Raw genomic sequence first — 20,305 nt, 5'->3', positions numbered from 1 at the left:
TGAATAGCGGCAACCTTTTCTGGGTCCGTGTGGATCCCTTTATCGCTGACCACGTGGCCCAGATACTTGAGTTCTTTCCTAAAGAAATCACACTTCTTTGGATTGATCCTGAGGTTGGCGCGCTGTAGTCGTAACATCAGCTCTCTTAAATTTCGGATGTGTTCCTCTAAGGTTGTGCCTATGACGATAATATCATCCTGGTACGCAAAAGCATGGGGCTCCATTTCTGGCCCAATGACCTGGTCGAGCGCCCTCTGGAACGTTGCGGGTGCCGAGTGCAAACCAAAGAGCATGACACGCCACTGGAACAGGCCGCGTCCGGGTACCGTGAAAGCCGTGTAGGGGCGACTGTTTGATTCCAGCGGTATTTGCCAGTAGCCGTTCTTCAGGTCGAGGCTACTTATATATTTCGCTTGTCGTAGTTTGTCCAAGATATGCTGTATCCTTGGCAGCGGGTATATGTCGGGAACTGACTTGGCATTGAGCTGCCGGTAGTCCACGCAAAGCCTCCACTTACCGTTCTTTTTCCTAGCTAACACGATCGAAGCGCTATGTGGGCTGCAGGATGGCTCGATGCATCCCTTCGCGAGGAGCTCGTCGATCTCGTTGTTAATTATGCTCTGCATCGCTGGGTTGCGCGGGAAATACCGTTGCTTGATGGGACGGTCGTCAGTCATGATGATCTTGTGTTCGGCTACCGTCGTCACTCCGCTCATGGCCTCGAACCTTTTGAGTTCTACTGCCAGAAATTCTCGTATGCGATCCGCCTCGCCTTCTATACCACTATGTTCATTGCTGGGTGTGTCGCTGTTAATTCCGTTCCTGACGTCGTACTTTCCGTTCCTCGTACTCGGTCGTGTTGTACTCTGAATGGTCTCCGCCGTGGCTCCAGGAGGCGGTGTGTGCTGAGCAAGGGGTCTGGTTAGCACGAGGCTCCCCAACGTATCTAGGCCAAGTATAATGTCGTCGATTGCCCCGGGAATCACATGTAGGACTGTGTGCAATGACGAATCTCCGAGGCGTACCTCTGTCCTTACGGCATCGAAAATCGTAGTGCTGACTCCGTTGGCCATTGTTATTTCGATGGCCACTCTTATCCTCTCTCCGCTTCCAGAACTCACCACCGTGGGTTACGACATCTCCTTGCATAGTGTCCTTCTTGGCCACACCTTCTACATACCCTGCTCGGATCGAAAACCCGAGTTTCTGGTGGTGAGTGGGGCTGTACCCTCGGTGGCTGCTGGTGGGATGATCGTTCCGACTCCGGTGATGAAGCTTTAGTTTTGTCACGAACGACGTGTCTCGCTATTTAGCGACGTGATCCATCTGATGTCCGCCGGTAACCTTCGTGGATACCTTCATATTCCTCGGCGAGAGAGATGAGTCCTCCTAGGGTGTTGAAATCTCTTCGGCGAATGTAGAGTAAATAATCGGGGTGGCTATTGTGGAAAATTCTTTCCAGGCCTTGCTCGTTGCTGTATCCGGCGTGTCTCATCAAGCTTTGTATCCCTAGGACATAATCTTTATATCTTTCGCGGCCGTGCTACCTTCGTTGCCGTATTTCGTCCTCGAGACGCTCGAAGTACCTGGCTGGTAGAAAGAAGCTTAAAAAGTCGCGCTTGAAGGTCGTCCAGTTGCTCCAGTGTACGTTGTTATTGCGGTACCATTGAAGAGCGGTGCCACCTAGCAATTCGGGCATCGTTTTTGGGAGCAAGTCTACGTTTAGCGTATAGACATCGGCTAGTTCTTACAGCCGTTCGACGAAAGCTAGAGGGTCCCGTCCACCTTCATATTTCACTGACCACTTTCTTACCTGGTCGATGATGGGTGCGAATATAACGGTCGGTGCCTGAGATGCACCGTTGGGTGGTACCGCTACTCCGGATGATGCGCACTGTTGTGGGGGTACTGTGTTCCTGGGAGGGAACGTAAACTGGTCGTGCTCAGCTGGTCTATCGGCGATATTCATGGCTCCGCCTCCGTTTGGCGGGATCGGTGTCTTAGACTCATTTTCCTCACTCGTGTTTGCCGTATTTTCCTTCCTATACGCGGCTTCTAAGGATAAAAATTTTGTGTGTATTTCCGAGTCAACATTTGCTTTTGAAGCCATGGCTGCTATGCGCTTTCTGATTTCTCGGGTGGTGCCTGTCTGCTCAATGCCCAGCTCTTGTGTAATGGATATCAGCTGCTCCTTTGAAATATTGTCTAGCCACGTGGTGTCAATCTGGTCGGCCATTTTTCTGTTAGGTTTCTAGTCAGGAATGTTCCTTCTGACGTTGTACGATTTGCAGGGTCCCTGCTCGGGCGCCAATTGTAACGAAGCTTTTCCTCGCCCGGTGCTTCTTCAGTAACTGCTGGGGTATACTCGCCGTGTCCAAGGTTCGTTTACAATGAATTTGTATTTCGGGGCACCTTGCAAATCGTTTTCATATAAATTCACTGGCGGGAACAGAATCCAAATTAGATTCTATATGAAATGCCGGGTCATATTCCGCGAAGCCAACGATCTCGTCCCCTTACCTTTCAGCAGTTGTTTAAATGGCGTGATGAACCAACCAAAAAAGCTCTTCCCGTTGAGTATGGTTGTAGACCCTTACAATTTAGTCGATGGTCTTGGTTTCGAAATAGATCCTTAGTATAACTGCACTACTACCGGATTTAATATAATAAGACACTGAATTTGATTTAGTGGTATCAATAGTTTTACAGGTTTATTAGTACGTATAGAAAATTTGCCGGTATGTACAAAGAATTTGCAAAAACAGTGATGACAAAAGGTATTATGAAGTTATATTGACTTATCGATAACATGAATGTGAATATAGAGATTACAAATGTCTATGTTAATATACAGATGACCAAATAATGGTGTGTTCCCGTACTGGTCATGTTATGTGGCGTTCATACTGATCGCTGTGACATCCAACATTCTCCCGGCCATGGCAACATTGTTGGCATTAGTCCTGCGTTAAACTGGTTGTATATGAATCAACATGGCATTACTCGGAGAAGAGAATAAATGACTGAACCAAATTCGTATGGCAATAAGTAAACAGGTTGTATATATATGAAATCCACATAGTTTTACTCGAATAGGAGAATAAGTGACTGACCCAAATTCGTATGGCAATAGTTAACAGGTTAATGAGCAACGATGGGTACCAAGGCGAGCTTTGTGATCGGTCTTTTGAACGTGCCCGTGGCTGTCTTGATGGTTACCACGCGAATGAGCTCATCGCTTCCGGGATGTAACGAGACCACGCGACCCATGGGCCACTGACCAACTGGAAAGCGATCATCTTTGATGATAACCAAATCGTTTTCCTTAATGTTCGGCTTCCTTTCTTGCCATTTAGTACGGATCTGCATAGTAGACAAAATATCCTCTTTGAATCGCTGCCAAAAGTGCTGAACCATTTGGTCCATTAGCTGATGTCGTTTAATTGGATTAGATTCACATGGTGGTTGCGGTCGAGATAGAAGAGCGTTGCCCGTGAGGAAGTGTCCAGGCGTTATTGCAGTAAAGTCGTTGGGATTATCCGTAATTGGTGAGATCGGTCTGGAATTTAGCACCGCCTCAATGCGGGTTAGGACGGTTGAGAACTCCTCAAAAGTCAATTTGGCCTTTCCGATTACTCTAGCCAAGTGAAATTTCATGGATTTCACCGCCGCTTCAGCTAAACCATTAAAATGAGGAGCACCGGGTGGGCTAAAATGCCATTGAATATGTCGATTCGTGAGAGCTGGGATAATTTCCTTTGCTATTGATCGGAGATATTGGGACTGGCTTCTTTGATTCTCATGATCAGCACCAACAAAATTCGTTCCGCAGTCACTGAATACGTCGTGACAAAATCCTCGCCTGGCCACAAAACGGTCGAATGCGTGTAGGAATGTTGGGGTCGAGAGATCGCCAGCTGCCTCCAAGTGAACTGCTTTGGTGGTCATGCAAGTGAACACACCGACGTAGCCCTTGTATGACTTTTGGCCGCGACCTCTTGAGGAACGAATGTCATATGGACCTGCGTAATCGATGATGGTGGAAGCGAATGGTCGAGTGTTGTGGTTCACACGCACCGTGGGTAAGGCGGCCATTTGTTGTTGAGATAAAACTGGACGCGCCCTGAAACAAATAACACAGCTTCGGATGAGACGACGAGCGAGATTGCGCACATCTAAAATCCAGTAAATTTGTCGAATTTGATTGACGGTGACTTGGGGCCCTCCATGTAACGTGAGGCGATGATAATGGTATACGATTAACGTCGCGAGGTGGCTCGTTGACGGGAGTATTATTGGAAATTTCTCTTCAAACGACATAAAGGCATTTTGCAAGCGGCCATTTGCACGAAGAATATTATTATCGTCAATGAATGGATTAAGACGAAATAGTTTGCTAGATTTTGGAATTGGTTTCTTAGTGTGAACTGTTTTGAGCTCGGATGAGAATTCCGTGGATTGGATCCAGCGGATGAGTGACAATTCGCTATGTTGAATTTCGATAACTGTAGGAGGAGGGATATGTTGAATGAGGTGGCTTATTGGGTTCGAAAGCATTGCAATTGATGGACGTTGCCGTGTGAGGTTGATTGAAGATCTCATAATTTTCACAAAACGAATGGCGTATGCGACAGCTCGACGAAGGCGATTGAAGTTGGAAAATCGTTTAAGGAGTGGTTCCAATCCGCCCTCTTCCTTTGTAGTAAGATTTATGCTTTTGAATCGAGCACGAAGTTCGGAATCATCATCGTCGTGAAGTTCGTATGATGAGTTTGGCCATTCCGCTTGTGACAAAGATAGAAATGGAGGTCCGTGCCACCATAGTGACGAATCGCGCAATTCGGTAATTGTTAAACCCCGACTGTTGAGATCGGCTGGATTAGCTGAGGAAGAGACATGATTCCATTGTTCAACTTCAGTCGACGCCAGAATTTTGTGAACGCGATTGCATACGAAGACAGCCCAGCGATTGGGATCTCCTCGAATCCAGGATAATACGACGGTGGAATCGGTCCACATAAAAACCTTGTCGATGTTAAGTCTCAATGATTGTTTGACAGCATCAAGTAAGGTGACCGCCAGCGTCGCACCGCATAGTTCTGCTCTATAGGTATTGTTAACGGTTTTCGAATGGGTGCCAGTTTACTCTTTGCTGCTAATAGGTTGGCATAGACGTATCCGTTTACGTCGACCGTTCGGAGATAAATCGCGGTGGCGTAGGCCTTGGTTGAACTGTCGCAGAAAACGTGAAGTTGGTTGTTTTTGTTCGTTGAGGATGTACGGATCCAGCGAGGGATTTCAATGTACTTGATTAACTGAAGGTCATCCATAGTTTGGTTAAATTCAGACTGTAGATTGATACACGTTATGGGTTCATCCCAATCCAATTTCTGTTCCCATAGCTTGTTTAGAAAAATTTTTTCCTTGGTGACGAAGGGATTCAGCCAACCGAGTGGGTCGAACAGACGTGCCACTATCGAGGAGACATTGCGTTTTGTCAGTCGCGTCGCCGTTGGAAATTTCATCGAAAAAGTAAAAAAATCGCTGAGTCTTGACCATCCCAACCCAAGTGCTTTAATGGAATCTTCAGGATTGAATAAACACATCGTGGTTTCATCGCGATATTCGACGGGAATTTGCTTAAGAATTTCGGGTGAATTGCTCGCCCATTTGCGAAGTTCAAAACCAGCACTGCGAAGCAACTTAAAGAGTTCTTGAATCATTTGTATGGCGTCCTCGATTGTTTCGCTTCCGGTCGTGACGTCATCCACGTATGTTTCAAACTTAAGAGCGCTGTAGACCGCTGGCGAAGTGAGTTTGGCTTCTTCGGCCAATACGTGAAGAGTTTTAATAGCCTGATACGGTGATGGTGCGAGGCCAAACGTTACAGTTTGAAGCGCATATGTTTGAATGCCCGAATTGTCGTCGTCTTGCCATAAAATGTATTGATAGTGGGTGTCGTCTGGATGCATGTCGATGCAGCGATACATTTTTTCAATATCTGCAATGAAGGCATATTTGTGCGTTCTCCAGTTTAGAATAATTGAGACTAAATTGGCTTGTAAAACGGGACCGGTGGTCAAAATGTCGTTTAACGATTTTCCGTTTGTAGACTTGGCCGAGCCGTCAAAAACCTGTCGAAGTTTGGTGGTGAGGCTGGTTTCTTTAAACACTGCATGGTGGGGCAAATAATAATGCTTTTCTTGGATCTGGTGCATTAACTTGACCTGATTCAATTTTTGATACTCGTTAAAGACCTTAAAATATGCTTCCTTGAATTTGTCGTCACGGCTGAAGCGACGTTGTAGCGATTGAAAGCGTTGAAGTGCCACTTCGTAGGAGGAACCTAATGCAATTGACGGATCTAAATAGGATTTGAAGGGTAGGCGCACCATAAACTTTCCATTTCGTTGACGAAGGTTAGTCTCCTGGTAAAACCTTTCTGTCCATTCATCTTCCTTGGATATCGATCTGACAATAGGTACTTCCTCCAGTTCATAAAACCTTGTAAGCAAATCTCGTATTTCTGTTGTGGAAATATGGTTACACTGAGTTAATGGAAAGGTTAGAACATGATTTTGTTGAAATAATTCCCCAAACAGGATCCACCCCAAAGCCGTGCATTGAGCAATGGGATCACCGATCTCACCCTTACACACCACGCTTTCAAGAATGCGACCGTATACATCGCCGGCCAATAACAAATCAATTTGGCCCGGAGTTGCATAGTGAGGAACAGCCAGTGATAAATTTTTAAGATGAGGCCAAGACTTCACTTTGACTGGATGCAAAGGCAACTCCGAGGTGATTGATGGAAGAACTGCAAATTTCGTTTTAAAATTAAAGTTAGGATTGACAATTGATTGAATACTAAGAATAACTCCCTTATCAGCAATTTTGTATTGAGATTCCCCCATGGGCCGGTAACCTATACAGAAAGGAATGAAGGGTAATTTCAGTCGTTGAACAACGCGCGTAGTAATGACGGATTGCTGCGATCCATTGTCGATTAATGCACGAAGCCGGACAGGCTGGCCAGATGCATCAATGACATTGACAATTGCTGTTGCAAGTAGAATTGTGGAACTTGTGTGTACCAAATTGTTGGAAACCATTTGCGGATTAACCAAAGGCGCATGGTTAACGTGAGGTGAGTTCGATAACGGTTCTGGATCTCGGAGAGATGTTGTATTTGATGATAACTTTGAATAGTTGAAATGCAATAAAGTGTGATGCCTACCACCACAGGTAAAACAAGAATGTTTGTTAGAACATGGTGTTGAGGTTGAATGACCGAGACAATTAAAGCACAGCTTATGGGTACTTGCGAACGATTTGCGCTCAAAGGGGGTCCATTGCAAAAATTGTTGGCACTTGCGAAGGACATGTGATCCCTTACACCCTTCGATCGGACAGATGATGGATTTTTTTGCGACGTGAAGATTTCGTATTTCCCTTCTGTTAACAGGCTTGGTGGATATATTGTTAGCCTTTGCATTAAGTGATGCTTTGGAATTGTTGTGGTGACTTGCATGAACGGCAGCATCAGCAATGAGAAATGTCGATTTCAAAAGGTCTAGTAATTGTTGAAGTTTTGCAACTGTCTTCGGTTCCTTGCGATATCTTTCAAAATCAAGACCGTGCCCATTGGAAGTTTGCCGCCGGGAGGTTAAACAGGCTGTATTTGGACGGAGCCTCTCTGATACCGGGCCGCCTCATAGAGTATTTTGGTCTTACCGCGGTAAGGAGCTCTGCCACGGCAGACGACTCATTTCCCCTTCCAATATATTACACCCGTAGCTGGCCTCGTCTGGCGAAGGGTCGTACGACAAAGATGAATTCCAATAAAACAATGGCCAGGCGCAGTCATAAGTTCCTGAAGATGACTTCAGATTGAAGTCGAAATATTGGCAAGACAAACCATTCGACAAATATATACACATTGTTTAAACACATTTGCTGTATTTTAATAAACATATGTATATATTGGCCTAGAGCTCAAAAATACCTTGAATATATCAACTAAAAGGCCGGAATACAAGAAATTAATAAAACAAAAACAAATAGTAAAACTTCGTCCTCCTCCGAAAGGAGAAGGACACATTCGGCGCAATTGACGAAGGAGCAAACACGCTCTAAGGGCGCCAATGCAACAGGGGTTAAGGGGACCTCAAAAAGAGGAAATAGCGACTTGGTGGGGGTTGGCACCAGTACGGCTGCGGGTGGAGTTGCGCTGGCAACGGCGAACGCCACCGAACCTGCCGATGCCGAACGACGACCAAGCGCGAGCACGGCGACCTGTCTTCCCGCGGCTGTGACAGGGGTCTCACGACCTGGCCACTCTGAGCAAAGGGAAGAGGCAGCCGCAATTTTAGGTACAACCGGGGGACTGACCACGATGGAAACTACGGGTCGGTTCTCCCCAAACCGTAGGAGGGCAACTTCAACGGATTCAACAGCTTCTAGCCACTCGGTAGGGGCCAGTACTAGTAAGGCTGCTAAGGTAGTTTCGCCGGTAACGGCGGACACCGGAGTGCCTGCTGCTACTGTGCGCTCACCAGACGCCAGTTCCGTAACCGCTCTCCCTATGACCGCAGCAGGAGTCGCGAGATCCGCTTGATCAGGGAAGACGGGAGCGGCAAAGAAGCCTCAGAGCGGGCGAGCGACCGCGGAGGAAACTTCGGGTCTGAACTCTGCCAGGGACACTTCTCCTGGTGGTTTCGGTCACCGGGATAAAAAGCTAAGGCCCTTAAAAAGTACGAAGGGGTACCGCTGGACTCGCTGCCACAGAGCGCCAGGAACGCAGGGCGCAAGCCCTTTTTTTTGCAAAATCGAACATTTTTTTATTTTTCAAAAATTCATAAAAAATCGAAGGTTTTAAAAACTTACCATTTTTATTTCACTGCCTTAAAGCTGTAAACATTAACATAATTGAAACTTTATTTCGTGGACATACATGAATAAATGTTGGTTTTATTGACAATAAAGTGAAAATACTCAATTAAGCGAAAATTTTGCATATCAAGCCTATTATTGTTTTTGACAAACAAATTATTTAGGTATGACATTTTGCGTAACTTTGTCTTTTTAAAGCTTACTACGGGCATCGCCAGAAATGAGAAAACTCCATAACAACACTCAAGAAATTTTTCCCCGTCAATTTTTCTTAAGGCAAAACGCAGATCATAAGGAAAAATGCCTCATACTGTATGGAAAATTGAAGTTGCCAACGCGGGTTTCGTAAGAAAGAAGTATGGTCATATATATTTGTTATCATATATATACAACTTTTTCATTGAGGCATTTCTTGCGATGTTCTTAGAATGCTTAAATCATAAAAACAAAAAAATCAAATTATCACTCCGTCATAGAAACTGTTATACCTACCTACTGAACATCCCAGCCTGCACAGGTCATTTCCCATAGCATATGAAGTTTTTTTGAAAACCCCTTTTTTTCAAACCCTTTTTACAGACTCATTAGATGCCTGCCCTGTATGGTATATTGTCGCCGATTGCGACAAACTTAACGAAAAAAAAGATACATACTTTTGAAAATCGAAATGGCCTGCGACTATTTAAAGTAATTCATTTAGTTCATTCAATGCTATTTAACTAGCATTTCTGATCGGGAAAAGTCAAGTTGTCAACAACAGCAAACAACTATTAATTGGTTAGTGAATTTTAAAAAAAATTAATAATAACAGTAGAAAATTTGTCTGCAAAAATTACCCGAATATATTTTTTATGTATGTGGTCTTTATACTACAGCAAAAGGGCGGAGAAATTTCACTATTTCACTACAAAATTCATATAAGGATTATTTTAAAATAGATGTTGAGAATTCGAGCCAATATTGGACGCCAAATTCAATTTGTGATAGCTGTATATATTTTAAAGAAATGGAAATCCTACCCTCAGTAAGTAACAATTACATTTATTAATTAAAATTATTTATGATACTAATTTTTCACGGAGAAAACATGCAAATTGATAAACCTATGATGTGGAGAGAAACATGTGATATGATGCTAACTGTTACTTTTGTTTAAGTAAAAAAAAGGTTTGGAAAACATATGATTTGGTCTTATCCCACGATTTCAGCTGGTGGTTTTACTCTTCCCGTGCTAGATTCAGATGGAGTTTCATGTCCTGAAAAACATCGCCTATTTCTTCGTCTTCAAAAATCTCCAGCGTATCAGATGGATTTTGCGCAAAGCCTCTGACACAGTCCTTGTTAAAAGATCTTATAAGAGACCTAGAGCTTCCAAAAGATAAGTCAGAGCTACTTGCATCCCGTCTAAAAGAAAGAAATTTATTAGAAAAACAGGTTACGATAACTACCTATCGTGAGCGACATAAGCCATATGCTTGTTTTTATAGAAATAAAGAGAATATATGTTTTTGCTATGATATAACTGGACTTTTTGGAAAGCTTGCCCAAACATATGACGCAAGTGAATGGAGATTATTTATTGATAGTAACAAAGAAAGCCTTAAAGCAGTTTTATTACACAATGGCAATCAGAAGACATCAATACCCATCGCACACACCGTAAATATGAAGGAGACTTATGAAACCATGTCGAAACTTTTAATGTATATTCATTATGAAAAACAAGATTGGAAAATATGTTGCGACTTGAAAGTGGTAGCTTTACTAAATGGACTACAAGGTGGTTACACAAAACATTGTTGTTTACTTTGCCTTTGGGATAGCCGAGATCGAAGCGCACATCATGTAAGGAAGGACTGCCAGCAAGAACCAATTACGAAGTAGGCACACACATTATAAAATATGCTGCTCTAATGAAAAAGGAGAATGTGATTTTTCCGCCATTACACATCAAGCTTGGATTAGTCAAGAATTTTGTTAAGGCGCTAAACAAAAATGAAAAAGTATTCCATTATATTCAAACAATATTTCCAAAATTATCCGCTTCAAAAATTTCTGAAGGTGTTTTTGATGGTCCACAAATCCGAAAACTACTACAGAGCTCAACATTCGAGACGTTACTATCACCCGATGAAAAGGCTGCTTGGAACTCATTTAGGCTGATTGTTTCAAACTTTTTAGGAAATAATCGGGGTCCAAATTATAAGGAAATCATTTCTGATTTACTAACCAACTATTCGAAAATCGGTAAGTAGGAATATGATATGATTTTTGTATATTCATCGTAATTGTAACCTCTAAATTACATATACATATAATTGCAGGTGCTAACATGTCTCTAAAAATGCATTTCTTACACTCTCATTTAGATTTTTTCCCTTCAAATCTTGGTGGTGTCAGTGACGAGCATGGAGAACGATTTCACCAACAACTTAAGTCAATGGAGAAGCGTTATCAAGGATTCTGGAACGAAAATATGATGGGGGATTATAATTGGTTTCTTATACGAGAATCAAATTCAGAAAATTTCAGTAGACAAGTAAAAAATAGAAACTATTTTTAAATATTTCAAGTACTAAATTTTGTAGAATTTCTTTAATAAAGGTATCTTAAATAGCTAAATAAACAAAAATATTAAAAATACGCATTTTCCCTTCATTCACTTAATTGTTAATAATATTACCGCTTATCCATGGATTAGAGGTAGAGGGCGGCCCCACTCCGTTGGAAGGACCAGGTGGAAAACGATTTAAACTCCCTTGGTGTGACCAATTGGCGCCGGTTGGCGGAGCGAAGGAGCGACTGGCGCGCCTTGTTGGACGGCCATAACCGTTTAGACGGTTAAGCGCCAATTAAGTAAGTAAGTAAGTTATACATGGACTTTCATGAAATAAAGCTTGCCTTATTTGGAATGTTCACCGTTTTACGATCATCTTGTAAGTTGTAAGTTTTTGTCTCTTTCGATTTTTTACGAATTAAAGAATAAAAAAATGGAAATTTTTAATAAAAAAAATTGTTTTTTTATAATGCGTTGCAAATAACTCTGAAACCAATAAGTATTTAAAAAAATTGTACTTAAACAATTTTAAGATAATTAGCTATTATATGCCATTTTCTCTAACAAAATCGGACAACCCGTTCCAGAGATATGATAAAATCAATGGATCTCCCTTTTCAAAAAAGGCAAATTTTAGAAAACAAAAAAAACAACCTATCCATAGAATTTTAAATTTCAACCATTTTTATAATTAGGGGACTATAGCAAATAAAAAAAAATAGTGGTGATCCAGGGTAATGCAAAAAGTTTAATTTTGTAGAGCAGTGCTATATAAGCCCAGACGCCGTCAATAACGCCTTGACGGATCTGGGCGCAACAACGTCCCTCGTGGGACTAATCGCTCAACTACTCAGGGGAAGGAAAATACTTTCATTCATGGGGAAGCCTAATATAATACGCTATGTCACAAGAGGCACGCCCCAGGGCGGGGTTCTTTCCCCGCTCTTATGGAATCTAACGGTCAACTCGCTATTACGAGACACACGTTGGGGTGGCGACAAGGTTGTGGCATATGCGGACGACCTAGCTATTGCCTATAGGGGCAAATTCCCCCAAACCTTGTGTGGCTTGATGCAAGTAGCACTGCGGGAGGTTTCCTCGTGGGCCTCCCGATGCGGACTCAGCGTCAATTCAGATAAGGTGGAACTTGTCCTATACACCAAACGGTACAAAATACCACCGTTAACCCTACCGGAACTAAATGGAGTGCGCCTTAGTCTGGCCGATAGGGCTAAATTCCTAAGCGTGATTCTGGACAAAAGGTTGAACTGGAAAGATAATATTATCTAGCGCCAAAAAAAGCTTATATCGCTTTATACACGTGTAAAAGAGCCATAGGCAATAACTGGAGTCTTACTGCCAACATTTGCAGATGGGTCTACACATCGCTTATCCGACCCATACTGCTATACGGGGTAGTCGTATGGTGGACATCCTTGGACAAGACATCAAACCGAAACTTACTAGAAAAAGTGCACAGATCTAGTATGATCTGCATAAGTGGTGCTCTGAGAACAACGCCAAGCGCTGCTCTTGAAATAATTCTTGACATCTCACCTCTGGATATCGCAGGATATCATGCAGCTGCAACGTCAGCACTGCGGTTAAGAGAATCGCCCAGCTGGAGCACTAAGCCTACAGGTCACGGCAGCATACTGTGTAACTACGACTTCCTTCCTCGAAGTACAGACCGGTGTGCGAACACAACAGTTGCGGACAGCAGGTTTATAGTAAAAATTCCCAGCAGGGAAGATTGGGTGGAGCCGAGCAGGTTCCTTGATACCACAGGCAGCATTTCCATATTTACCGACGGTTCTAAGCTGGACGGTAGGGTTGGAGGGGGCGTCTTTTCAAAGGACCCAGATCTCCAACTTTCTTTCAGACTACCTGATCATTGCAGCGTCTTCCAAGCAGAAGTACCAGCTATCATGGACACACATAATACCGGCAAGGAAATCTTTACTTTCAGCGATAGCCAAGCGGCAATAAAATCCCTTGGTTTCTATTCATTCAACTCCGAATTGACACTAAACTGTTGCCGATCTCTTCAGGAGATGGCCCAACAGAACCGTGTACACGTCACATGGGCCCAGGAACATAGAGGGAAATTGCGCTGCAGACGAACTTGCTAGGCAGGGTACGACCAGACAGATTCTTCCTGACAAAGAACGCCTAGGTATGCCTTTTGCCACCTGCAAGCTAATGCTAAAAGAGTATACCTACAGTCAAGCCAACGAAAGATGGCTACTAACCCCGGGATGTAGAATATCAAAGCAGTCCTGGCCTAAATGGGATACTAAGAGATCCCGTCACGTCTATAACCTAAGCAGGGACAAAATCTCCTCACTTGTAGGAGTTCTGACTGGGCACTGCCTCATCGGAAGGCATGCGGAAAGGCTAGGAGCGCCCTCCCGACCATGCTGCAGAAGTTGTATAGAAGATGAGGTAGAGGAAACGGTGATGCACCTCATCTTCAACTGCCCGGCGTTAAGTAGCCCCAGACAACGCTGTCCGGGATCTCCCTTCCTGAGCGATCTGCGCCAGGTCTGGGAGCATGATACAAGGGACTTGGTTACTTTTATCAAGTCCTCGAAATGGTTCGAAGAGGAGCGCTAATGGTGTCTTTCTGTGATACAACAACGGGCCAGCTGATACTGGCCTATGTGTGCCCATGGGGCAGCCACTACTACCTAACCTAACCTGTTACAGTATCCAGACCAAAGTTGAGCTATAGTGACTCGCGTTTCCCTGGGGAGTGTGCGTTCCTCTTCCGCAAGTTTTGGGTATTGTTCTTTGAGTACTGGATTCACCGGGCAATTCCTGGCATAAAGGTCCGACGCCTGTTTGTGGAGTTCACTGAATACCTCCTTGTGTTTTTTGGCTTCATACGGCTGATTTCTCAGGCGCAGTATTTCCTCATAATGCTTACGAAGATGACTCCTTAAGCCGCTGGGCGGTGTTGGCTCATCAATCAGATGTCTGTTGGGATGCCTAGGTTTCTGGATATTCAACAGGAACTGTTTGGTTAGCATCTCATTTCTCTCCCTGATGGGGAGTATTCTCGCCTCATTATGTAGATGGTGTTCTGGGGACATAAAAAGACAGCCCGTGGCAGTTCTGAGAGCAGTATTTTGGCAGGCCTGTAGCTTCTTCCAGTAAGTAGTTTTTAGGCTTGGCGAACATATAGGGGACGCGTAGCATGCAATCGGCTGGCCAATTGCTTTGTAAGTGTCAATGAGCCTTTCTTTGTCTTTTCCCCAGGTACTGCCAGCAAGAGATTTGAGGATTTTATTACGGCTCTGGATTTTCGGTACAATTGCGGCTGCATGCTCACCAAAATGTAGATCCTAATCAAAAGTCACACCCACGGTAGCGTAGTGCCCATCGACGTGGATGTTCAAAATGGTCGACATTTGGGACTTCCATGGTGTAAATAAGATCACGGAGGATTTAGTCGGTGATAATGCCAGGTTTCGCGAGGCGAAAAAACTGAAGAGATTAGGGGGGTAGCCGGTTATTCTGTTGCAAATTTCATCGATCTGTGGGCCTGGCCCTGTGGCCAGTATTTTGCAGTCATCGGCGTAGGAAACGATAGTAACTCCTTTTGGTGGCGAGGGTAGCTTTGATATATAGAAGTTAAACAAAAGTGGGGATAGGACACCACCCTGTGGCACCCCTTGTTTAATTCTTCTTGGTTTTGATGTTTCGTAAATTGCACCGATGCCTGCCGACCACTTTATCGCCAAAGGCGATGGAAACTTTGTCATTGTGCCTAGACGGATTCGATACGGACTTTACGGTGGACCAAAGTTTACGTACACCGGCAGAGAGCTTACAACCGCTTAGGTGCTCCTCCCATTTCGCCCGCTTGTGTTCATCCACAAGCAATCTGATGCGTTGGTTTATATCCCTTAGTTGGGGGTCGCCGGGATCGAGCTGTCTTATAAGGTCACGTTCTCTCGCTAAATTTGCGGCCTCCGCCGGAAAGTGAGGTCCAATTTCGGCAATTCTACCGGCGGGAATAAAGCGAGCCGAGGCGGATTCAATGACTTTGCGGAAAGCACGCTTCCCTTGGCGAGCATCAGTCGGGATAAGGAGGGCAGAAAAGCGGTTGTCTGTAAAGGATTTGTATTCATCCCACTTTCCTTTTTTAAAGTTTATGAAAGTGCGTTTTTCTGTGAAGATGAAGTCGGTGGTACGCTCGAAATAATATAGGCAAATGGTCGGATGCCAATGTTACCATCGGCTGCCAGTTGATGCAGTTTACGATTGATATATCCGGCGAAGTGTGCAGCTTCCTACCATACGTGTGGGGGCGTCTCCGTTTATTGTGCAGAACGTCGCTTCTTCTATTTGATTTGCCAACATCTCACCACTACTGTCTGCCTGCAAGTTTGAATGCCATAGATCGTGATGGACATTGAAATCGCCTAAGATAATGCGATTATTGCAAGTGAGTAAGGCGCTGATATTAGGCCGGTATCCAGTGGGGCAACAGGTGGCAGGAGGGATGTAGATGTTGATGATTTTAGGTTTGCATCGCCTGACCGGACAGATAAGCCTTGACGTTCTAAGACACTGTCCTTGCTGCCGATGTCGGAATCAAATATATGGTATTGCACAGAGTGGTGTATGATAAACGCGAGGCCACCTCCATTTCCGCTCTCGCGATCTTTTCTGTGGACATGATACCCAGAACAAGTCTGCAGAGCAGATCTTGCTGTGAGTTTAGTCTCTTTAGTCGCAGCAATGCGGATGTTGTGCCGCTTCATGAAATCGGCTATCTCTGTGATCTTCCCAGTTAATCGATTACAGTTTAACTTCAGAATTCTGAAGTGCACCGGGGGAGACGCCGTCACTCTGGGAGTAAGTGACGGGTGACTACGCCTGGGTTGTCAAAGGCTAGGACGCAACTGCTGTTTTGGCCCCGGGACTGGACGTCCTTGGGTAAGCATTGGGGTACCCGGTGTATTTGGGTTTGCGCCCTGGCAACATGGCGCAATGAAACCCGTCGGGGGGTTACCGTCGCGGAGACCACAACATCTAGGAAAGTGGCACCGTCCAAGGCAGAAGCTGCATTGGGCGGATGTCGCAAACATATATATTATGTGCTGGCAAACGGTGCAAAAGGTGGTAGGGACTAAGAGTATATTTGCCTGACCTAAACGATTGCTGCCGGTAAAGAGGGGGGCGAAGCCGGGGGCAGGGGCTGACTAGGGTGTAGACTACGGGACGCCCTTGGGCGTGAACAGCGGAGATTTATAAAAGTTACGAGGACGTCGCGTTTTGGGATCTAGCCCAGAACAACCTGTCCGATGCAACCACCCCTTGCCCGAGACACACTGACAAAAGTATGACCCTCCTGAAAAGATTCTTTTCCGGCAGACGCAGCAAAACCATTTCTCAGGACCGGGGTCAGGAGGCGGACCCGGATTGGGTTCGATACATTCCCGGAGCAAGAGAATATGGAGAAATCCCGCTGCAAGGGGCTGCTGGGAGGATGACAGTTTGTGGGAGGTACGCAACAAATTAAATGGGGTTACACTGAAATGACAGTCATTGGTCGGGAACAATCCCGAGTCGCTCCGGTACATAGAATCGACTGCCTTTGGAAGCGATGTTCGGTGGCATCTTCAAACTCTTTGGCGGTGATTGTAATCGAGACGAACTGAGTTAATGCTAGTTAGCGCACCTTGCGCCACCTGGTACTATCACCAACTAAATCCACGACCACTCTCTTAACGGCATGAAAGGAAGAGATGAAGCATATATTGGACGTTCACTCGATGAATTCAGGAGCGTCACATCTAAACCCGGAAAAGTTAAATAAAAAAAAGGAAATGAATTGCTGAACAAACTGTTTCTGTTAAATACCCAGACACGTGGGCATCACAACATACATCTGATTGAAGGGGCTCCGCCTCCCAGGGACTTAAGAAGTCATCGCAAGCATTATGAAGAAATACGGTACCTGAGATATCTACTGATATCCACAAAAAGGCGGCGGCCTCTATGTCAAGAATTGAATAAGACATACATGTACTTCAAATAAACAAGTGTGCTGAGATGTTCTAATGTACAGCTGCGAGCACTGAAATAGTGGTGTGCACCTATGGCTAACTAAATAATAGTTGCATTCCTTTTACTGCAAAACTAAAGACAATTTTATAACTAAATGTAGGGACAAAAGAGTTTTTATACACAGGCACTAACCAAAGTAAGTCCACGTAAGATGATTTTTCATGCAAATTACCGCTAACAGAAAAACAGTAGTATATAACAAAAATTCTAAAATATGTATTAAATCTTTGATATTAATACTAAAATTAGCATAGCCGTTATTTTTCTATCACTGCTGCACATCGATATCTCATCAAGTCTATGAGGCGTTGATATCTTTCCTTTGGTATTGACTATCATTCGCCCCATAGATCTTAGTTGCTTATTTGTTTTGCAACCCAAACAGCTTCTCTAAGGTCCGTCTAAAGATTTTCTTTGGGATTGAGGTCAGGAGATTGAGCTCGCCACTCCGTGACCTCAATTCCATTGTCCCGAAACCACAACTTTGCCAACTTGCTTGTATGCTTGGTGTCATTATCTTCCTGTAGTAACCATTTGAGTGGCATTTATTTTTCGGCCTTCATTATTTTTACATTCTAGTTTTGATTCAAGGTTCGATTCGAGCTCAAGGCCAGAACAATAATTTTTTTCTAATAATAATTTTTGTTATTTTTTAATTTTTCCAAATTTGAAAAATTGTATTTTGTTTTTGGAATAGTAAGTAGAAAGTTTTTCAAACAACCTGCCATAGCTGCATCCATTTCGAAGGGTTCTAAGCCTTCATCATCAGTACGCTTTAGGCACGCTGCGCTAACCATTTAGCTATACAGCGGTGGTTTGTTTGACTGGCAAATTTGCTACTTCTATTCCTTTCACCAACTATATTTATTCAGTGTTGCGCCATCTGGTGCAAATCACTGATAATGCTGGATTTTTGTTTATTGTCAATTACTTTGTTTGACATTCCCAAGTGCTCATGGTTTATTAACAATTTTTTTTGTTTTTATCGGCCTACTGATAAATGATTCAAGGTTTGATTCGAGCTCAAGGCCAGAACAATAATTTTTTTTTATGATAATTATTGTTATTTTTTAATTTTTCTAAATTTTAAAAATTGTATTTTGTTTTTGGATTAGTAAGTACACAATTTTTCAAACAACCTGCCATAGCTCCGCAGATAGATCTATTTCGAAGAGTGCTAAGCCTTCCTTATCAGTACGCTTTAGGCACGCTGCGCTAACCATTTAGCTATACAATTTTTCAAATTTAGAAAAATTAAAAAATAACAATAATTATCATTAGAAAAAAATTATTGTTCTGGCCTTGAGCTCGAATCGAACTTTGAATCATTTATCAATAGGCCGATAAAAACAAAAACAATTGTTAATAAACCATGAGCATTTGGGAATGTCAAACAAAGTAATTCACAATAAACAAAAATCCAGCATTATCAGTGATTTGCACCAGATGGCGCAACACTGAATAAATATAGTTGGTAAAAGGAATAGAAGTAGCAAATTTGCCAGTCAAACAAACCACCGCTGTATAGCTAAATAGTTAGCGCAGCGTGCCTAAAGCGTGCTGATGATGAAGGCTTAGCACTCTTCGAAATGGATCTATCTGCGCAACTATGGCAGGTTGTTTGAAACATTTTCTACTTACTATTCTAAAAACAAAATACAATTTTTCAAATTTAGAAAAATTAAAAAAAAAACAATAATTATCATTAGAAATAAATTATTGTTCTGGCCTTGAGCTCGAATCGAACCTTGAATCATTTATCAATAGGCCGATAAAAACAAAAACAATTGTTAGTAAACCATGAGCACTTGGGAATGTCAAACAAAGTAATTGACAATAAACAAAAATTCAGCATTATCAGTGATTTGCACCAGATGGCGCAACACTGAACAAATATAGTTGGTAAAAGGAATAGAAGTAGAAAATTTGCCAGTCAAACAAACCACCGCTGTATAGCTAAAAGGTTAGCGCAGCGTGCCTAAAGCGTTCTGATGATGAAGGCTTAGCACCCTTCGAAATGGATCTATCTGCGCAGCTATGGCAGGTTGTTTGAACAATTTTCTACTTACTATTCCAAAAACAAAACAAAATACAATTTTTCAAAGTAGCAAATTTGCCAGTCAAACAAACCACCGCTGTATAGCTAAAACAAAAATAATTGCATTCTAGTTTTGGTCTACAATCGTTTTTATAGAAAATATTGGTCCCACACCATGGTATGAAAAACACTCACATACCATAATACTGGATCCCCCAACGTCTTTGATGGGTATCTCGGATAATATTCCATCTTTAGTGGGCGTCTAACAAACTGCAACTTTAGATCGTCTCAAATTTCGACAGCTGCTTACCTCTAACCGGGAGTGTGCGGGTGCCGAACCCTAATTAGTTTAAGGGTTTTTGTTTTGCTATTTGTTAAATTTTCCATGTTTTTTTTTCTCCTTATTGCCAAAAGGTGCTGTAGTGTTTTGGCAAATTACCGCATTACTAAAGCCGGAAGTACTGCAACTCCATTAAAAAAGGCTTTGGAAGTAAGATAAATTTCGGTATCTTCCACGTTCATATGTATGTAGGTATATATATATTTATATAAACATTTAGCAAATCTCTTCGAGATGTGGCGCCTCATCAAGGGTTAAATTGGTAAGTGCTAACATTAGTGTATATGCACTTATACATACATATATACACATGTAAAGGAACATATTCCCTTAGCATTTGTAGGTAAGGCAGGAACAGACCTAGGCAATTAGAGAGAGAAACTCAGAGTGA

At 43.2% G+C, this 20,305-nt stretch overlaps 1 protein-coding gene across 6 annotated transcripts in view; it reads right to left on the bottom strand.

The window, feature by feature from the left end:
* Positions 1-20,305, bottom strand: part of TTLL5 (Tubulin tyrosine ligase-like 5) — a 381,821-nt gene that overhangs the window by 142,791 nt on the left and 218,725 nt on the right. The window contains exon 2 of one of the 6 annotated variants that reach the window (XM_067760075.1): positions 11,253-11,358. The exons of the other annotated variants lie outside the window; for them this stretch is intronic. Coding sequence (XP_067616176.1) covers positions 11,253-11,260 — 8 coding nt within the window. The 5' untranslated portion in view covers positions 11,261-11,358. The remainder of the gene's footprint in view (positions 1-11,252; positions 11,359-20,305) is intronic. 6 annotated transcript variants of the gene reach the window in all.

The sequence above is a fragment of the Eurosta solidaginis genome, chromosome 1, assembly GCF_040869045.1.
Source record: "Eurosta solidaginis isolate ZX-2024a chromosome 1, ASM4086904v1, whole genome shotgun sequence".
In the NCBI taxonomy this organism is placed as follows: Eukaryota; Metazoa; Arthropoda; class Insecta; order Diptera; family Tephritidae; genus Eurosta; species Eurosta solidaginis.
This window is presented reverse-complemented; position numbering and strand designations above follow the sequence as displayed.